Genomic DNA, 6,739 nt, shown 5'->3' with positions numbered 1-6,739 from the left:
TTGAATTGTAAAGCCTAATGGCATTGGGGAGTATTGACCTCTTCATCCTGTCTGAGGAGCATTGCATCGATAGTAACCTGTCACTGAAACTGCTTCTCTGTCTCTGGATGGTGCTATGTAGAGGATGTTCAGAGTTATCCATAATTGACCGTAGCCTACTCAGCGCCCTTCGCTCAGCTACCGATGTTAAACTCTCCAGTACTTTGCCCACGACAGAGCCCGCCTTCCTTACCAGCTTATTAAGACGTGAGGCGTCCCTCTTCTTAATGCTTCCTCCCCAACACGCCACCACAAAGAAGAGGGCGCTCTCCACAACTGACCTATAGAACATCTTCAGCATCTCACTGCAGACATTGAATGACGCCAACCTTCTAAGGAAGTACAGTCGACTCTGTGCCTTCCTGCACAAGGCATCTGTGTTGGCAGTCCAGTCTAGCTTCTCGTCTAACTGTACTCCCAGATACTTGTAGGTCTTAACCTGCTCCACACATTCTCCATTAATGATCACTGGCTCCATATGAGGCTTAGATCTCCTAAAGTTCACCACCATCTCCTTGGTCTTGGTGATATTGAGACGCAGGTAGTTTGAGTTGCACCATATCACAAAGTCCTGTATCAGTTTCCTATACTCCTCCTCCTGTCCATTCCTTACACACCCCACTATGGCCGTGTCATCAGCGAACTTCTGCACATGGCAGGACTCCGAGTTATATTGGAAGTCAGATGTGTACAGGGTGAACAGGACCGGAGAGAGTACGGTTCCCTGCGGCGCTCCTGTGCTGCTGACCACCGTGTCAGAGTTGCAACGTAACTTCCTGGCTTTTTCACTCAGTGCCTCAATTCCATTTGCCTTCTTAACCACCCTAACAATCTCTGCAGCCACATTCAGGGAGCTGTGAACTCGGACTTCAATATCCCTCTGCTCATCAACATTGTTGCATTTAACAGTGTACTGTCTCTTTACATTTGACCCACCGAGTTGCCGAGGAGCAGGCCGAGAAGAGGTTCACAAGAATGATTCCAGGAATGAAAAGGTTATCATACGATGAAGGATTTTTTTGGGTCTGTGATCACTGCAATTCAGAAGGATGAAGGGGATCTCATTGAAACCGGCCTAGACAGAGTAGACATGGAACGGATCTTTTCCATGGTGGGAGAATCTAGGACAATATGACACAGACTCAGGATAGAGGGGCCCCATTTCAAAACACAGATGGAGAGAAATTTATTTAACCAAAGGGTGGTGTATTTGTGGAATTTGTTACCACATGCAGCTGTGGAGTCCAGATCGTTGGGTGTATTTCAGGCAGAGATTGATAGGTTCTTGATTGGACATGGCATCCAAGGTTACGGGGAGAAGACCGGGAAGTGGGTTGACAAGGAGAAAAAAAAAGATCAGCCATGATTGACCTGGTTTTCTCAGGCACTGCTGAATTTATTGCCAAGTGCACAAGTACGGGAAGGTACAGGTACAGAGACACGCTGACTTGTGGCAGCATCACAGGCAAGTACATTCAGATAACACACAGAACATCAATTATACAATTCTCTGTCAGTAACAATATAGAAACATGTTTTACGTCATGGGACATAGGATGAGCAGCAACACATGTCAGTAACAATCTGAGAATAGACGGTTTACACAATTTAAAATAAATAAATATAAATTTGTGTCGTAATCAATATATAAATATATTTGTGTCATGGAAAATATATTAATGTACATTTTGTTTCAATAACAGACTCCGAAATGTTGAATTTGGTCTCTCAGCCTAAGAGTTGGCACAGTTTGGAAACAACTGGGCTCCAAGCACTGGTCCCTACAACACCCACTGAATCACACTGTAGGCCCAAGAAGGGTCTGATTATTCCTTCTCTTTAAACACACAGACAACAGGAGAAATGAGCAGGCCGCAGGAGATGGGATGGTGCAGTGGGAGAATTACGTAATGACTGTCCTGTGAGAGTCTGACCTGGGAGTGTGTGATGTGATGGTGCGGAGGGAGCTTCTCTCAGTGCTTGACTCCGGGTGTTTGACGGGATGGTGGGGTGGGAGCTGCTCTCAGTTTCTGACCCGGGGACTATTTGATGGGTCTGTGTCGAGGGAGCTTCTCTCTGTGTTTGAGCGGTTAGTGGGGTCGAGATGGTAGCTCTCCCGGAGATTATGTAATGTGATGATGCAAAGTGGGCTTTACTCTGTGTTTTAACCCCAAGAGCGTGTGGTGGTATGTTGAGGAAGAACCTTCAGTCTGTTTCTGACCTCAGGAATGTTTGATGGCTCTTTGTGGAGAGTGTTTTGGTCTGTGTCTGAGCCAAAGGAGTGATTGATGTGAGACACTGAGGGAGCTTCACTCTGTATCTGATCCGGGGAGTGTGTGATAGACGATGCGGTGGGAGACGATGTGATGTGTCTGACGCAGGACCTTTGTCATGGTACGACCCGGAGTAATCTTTTCCCAAAGTCTGACCCTGGGAGTGTAACATGGAATTGTATGGAGGGAATTCTCTGTGTCTGACCCTGTAAGATAAGTGTGTGATTATTTATCTTGTGTCCAATCCAGGGATTCGGAGATAAGATGGTGTTGATGGAGATTCACTCTGCATCTGAGCCTGTGAGTGTGTGATGTGACGATGTGGCGGGAGCTTCACTCTGTGTCTGATTGAGGAATATTGAAATTCAAGGTCCCGGAGTGACAATGAAGGGACAATGCATACAGAGCTTCAGGCTGAGTCTGACACCCCATGTTGATTGTTTTTGTTCCATTCTCTTGTTCGTGACCTTTGTAGACGCCGGTCATATATTATACAGCATATGAGCTTCCAATCTCTTTTGTTGTTTTGTCTGTGAGAGCTGGAGGGTAAGAGTCAGGATAGTGCACGTATCTGGGGTGTCAGGAAGCGGTGATCAGCCTGGATGTGGACGGAAAGTGAGGAGATCCTGGGGATCAGACACTATCAGACTGACATCCCTCAGCCTGGAGCTGAGACGCTGCTGTACCAGTGTAAGGAGCTCAGACCCATTATTACAGTTCACCGGGTGCCGGGGGGGGGGGGGGCAGCAGTAACCCCAGTCACTGTTTCTCCTTTAATGAGACTCGTCCGACACCAAGACAGGAAGTTACAGCGGTTCATTGATTTCATCATGACAAATGTAAATTAAACAACGTGTGAGCTGCTGACGTGCGGGAATAAATAAGTTGCTCCCGATTCACTCACAGTCACACACAATTAACTGACCGGCGACAACGAGTGACCGGTTGAATAATCAGTCCCGTTTCTCACCGTCACTCTGCATCGGGGAACCGATGATGATAAAATCACACTTCAGGGCCATGTCCGGGATCGCTGTAGATCCAGGGTCACTGCCGAGATATTTGTCAATTTAACATCATTATTATTGGTCTGACTGCCGAATGCACCGACCTCAGGAAAATAATTCTCTCCTGGGATAATCCGACCCCAGGTTACTGGTGTCCCATGCTGAGCTCTGCCCCCCCGGGCTCTTCTTGTCTGTTTAATTCCCCGGGGTCTCGTACCCGCACATCTGGCGGAAGCTGCAACTCTGGACAACAGGCAGAAATACGTCACTGCGGGACCGCTTCCAATGTCACTGAGCGCCTGCTCCGTTAGAACAGTTGGGAATTAAACCTGGCGTGCGGCCAGTAAAGGTAAGGGCGGGTGTTAACGGGGAGAGCAGGAGTTAAAAGGGAGGCCGGGGAATCCGCTAAGTGTCCCATTCCCGTGGGCAGGTATGTTCACACTTTCAGATGTTCAGATCCACTCTCTCAGTCCGGGTCTGTGTTCCTGCAGAGATCTCAGTTCCATCTCCCCGGTCTCACTGAACTGATTGTGTTCCAGCCTGAAACAGAGGAATAAAGATGAAATAAACAGATTACACAACAGTGTCAGTAACAGGGGACTGGGGTTAATGTTCCAACAACAATCACAGACAAATATTACCAGAAAACCCACGGATCCGCTGATATTTTATCACATTGAACATTAACACAAACACTCACCCGATGTCCTTCTGACTTGGGAGGGTCAGTATGAGGCGGCGGAGAGCAGGGATAGATCCGTCTGTCAGCGAGTTTGATCCCAGGTCCAGCTCCGAAAGTGATGGGTTTGTGCTGAGAGCGGAGACGAGATCCTCGGCACCAGAATCTGTAAGACCAACACCCATCAACCTAGAGATGAGAGAGAGTGAGGGTGAAGGACACAGAGAGACAGGAGACGGTACAACTCGCAGTGTTTATCAGTAACGCAATTACTGATCACATTAATGTTCAGTGTCAGACACCCAGTGACTGTAAACACAATCTCCCACGGTCTGGTACTTACCCCAGTTTCTGTATTTTACACTCCGGGTTCCTCAGAGCCGCAGACACCAGTTTCACTCTTGAATCTCCCAGTTCATTCCCGCCAAGTCTAAACACAAACATACAGATTGATGAACAAAGTGATTCAAACCGTGGGTCTGAGGGAATTTCTCTCACTCGGATATTTCAGGAAACATTAAACCCTAGAGTAAATCACTGATAGGAGTTCCCATCACTGTCAATGTCCCTCCCTGACCAGCTCCAGGGTATTCACCGAATGTCAGTAATTTAGTCTGTCGGTGAGACCCTGTAAACTCCACATATTCTGTCTCATTCCCCGATGGTTAGAAAAGTGTTACTGATGCGAGAGGGACAGAGAGGGCAGGGTTGAAGAATGGGAGAAAATCCAGCAGTGAGGAAGATTTTTGAATCAGACAGGATCAATGCGAGATGGTGGAACGGACTGAAAAGACTGAACCTGCAGGAGGAAGGGGAATGGGGAAGAGAGATACCACAGGGGGAAGGGGAATGGGGAAGAGAGATACCACAGGAGGAAGGGGAATGGGGAAGAGAGATACCACAGGGGGAAGGGGAATGGGGAAGAGAGATACCACAGGGGGAAGGGGAATGGGGAAGAGAGATACCACAGGAGGAAGGGGAATGGGGAAGAGAGATCCCATAGGTTGCAGAGGAATGAAGAAGAAAGATTCTACACAAGGAAGGGGGATAGGGAAGAGAACCCACAGATGGAACGGGATGGAGGAGAGAGATCCAACAGCAGGAATGGGGGTGGGGAAGGGAGATCTGACAGGAGAAGGTTAATGAGGAAGAGTGATCGGACAGGAGGAAGGGGGATGGCATTTGTCACAATTCTTCACAATTGTATTTACTACAGTTTTACCCAAATCCCTTTACATTGAAACAACACAATGGAACAGTTTCACAGTTCAGCGTGAGAGATAAATCAAGTTACCTCAACTCCTGGCACTTGTGCAGCCCGGGTCCCAGCCGCTGGATTCCTTCAGACTGAATGTGGCAGACAGCCAGGTCGAGGTGTTTTATTGTATCACAGAGTCCGATGACATGAGACAGAACCGCGCAGTCAATCGGGGTCAGTGTCATTCTATCGAATGAAAGTGTTTCCACTGATCCCAGTGCGGCCTGAGCCAGTCCACGATTCTGCGATTCAAACAGGTAGTGCAATGTGTTCAGGAGGCTCCTCTTACCAGCTTCACTCCATGTGTTCCCACTCTGGCGTTTAACCTCCTCCTTCACCCAGTCAATCACCCGGCAGGTTGTTTGATGAGGAAATGGACCCAGAAACTCCTCCAGGCCCCGAGCTGTCATTGGGTTGGAGAGACCAGCAACAAAACGGAGAAATACCTCAAACCGACCATCTGTCGTGTTGTGGGCTTCAGTGAGGAATTTCAGGATATCCCCGGGATGTGGATTCAGGAGTTCTGCGACTGCAGCTACAAACTCTTGGATGGTGAGGTGTGGGAATGTGTACACCACGCTCCGGGCAGAATCTTCTCTCTCCAAAAGCTCCATCAGGAACCCGGACAGGAACTGGGAAGGCTGCAGATTGAACTTGATCAAATCTCCATCTGTAAACACAATCTTCCTATCGGACACTCCTCTGAAGGCCATCTGACCAACCCTGAGTAACACATCACGGGGGTTCTCAATCTCACGGCCGTGGTTTTTCAGGATGTTGTAAATATAGTAGGAATACAGTTGGGTGATGGTCTTGGGAACTCGCTGCGGGTCCCTGACTCTTTGTGTGAAGAAGGGACCCAGTGCCAGAGCGAGGATCCAGCAGTAGGAGGGGTTGTAGCTCATGGTGTACAGGATCTCATTCTCCTTCACGTGTTTGAAAACAGCTGCCGCCACCGTCTGATCTTCAAAGTGCCTATTGAAATATTCCTTCCGTTCATCACCAACAAATCCCAGGATTTCAGCCCAGACACTGATCTCTGCTTTTTCCAATAAATGTAAAGTCGTGGGGCGGGTGGTCACCAGCACTGAACACCCTGGGAGCAGCTTGTGCTGGATTAAACTGTACACAATGTCAGACACCTTGCACTTGAATTCAGGATCAGTACACTGTGATTCTGTGTCTCTCCGACAATCAACAAAATTGATTTTGTCATTGAATTCATCCAATCCATCAAATATGAACAGCAGTCCCTCTGTGTGTTTCCAGATCTCTCCCAGGATATTCCCAAAGTAAGGATAGTGATGCAGAATCAGTTCTTTCAGGTTTATTATGAAGTTAATGGAGTTTAAATCCCGGAATTTGAAACTGAAGACAAACTGGAACTGTTGGTATATTTTCCCCGTGGCCCAGTCATAAACAATCTTTTGTACCATTGTTGTTTTCCCGATTCCCGGGACTCCGGCCACTGCAGCCGACATCC

The 6,739-nt window shown here is 48.0% G+C and overlaps 3 protein-coding genes across 4 annotated transcripts in view; all 3 read right to left on the bottom strand.

The window, feature by feature from the left end:
* Window positions 1–6,739, bottom strand: part of LOC140722423 (uncharacterized) — a 324,366-nt gene that overhangs the window by 156,434 nt on the left and 161,193 nt on the right. The window lies entirely within an intron of this gene.
* LOC140722452 (NACHT, LRR and PYD domains-containing protein 3-like) overlaps window positions 1–6,739 on the bottom strand; it is a 289,733-nt gene that overhangs the window by 161,224 nt on the left and 121,770 nt on the right. The window lies entirely within an intron of this gene.
* LOC140722454 (NACHT, LRR and PYD domains-containing protein 3-like) lies at window positions 1,414–6,737 on the bottom strand. Its single transcript, XM_073037192.1, has 4 exons — window positions 5,293–6,737; window positions 4,342–4,428; window positions 4,020–4,187; window positions 1,414–3,859 (listed from the first exon to the last, which is right to left on the bottom strand). Exons 1-4 carry the CDS (start codon window positions 6,735–6,737, stop codon window positions 3,772–3,774), a joined length of 1,788 nt encoding a protein of 595 aa, XP_072893293.1. The 3' UTR covers window positions 1,414–3,771.

The sequence above is a fragment of the Hemitrygon akajei genome, unplaced genomic scaffold, assembly GCF_048418815.1.
Source record: "Hemitrygon akajei unplaced genomic scaffold, sHemAka1.3 Scf000077, whole genome shotgun sequence".
Classification (NCBI taxonomy): domain Eukaryota; kingdom Metazoa; phylum Chordata; class Chondrichthyes; order Myliobatiformes; family Dasyatidae; genus Hemitrygon; species Hemitrygon akajei.
This window is presented reverse-complemented; position numbering and strand designations above follow the sequence as displayed.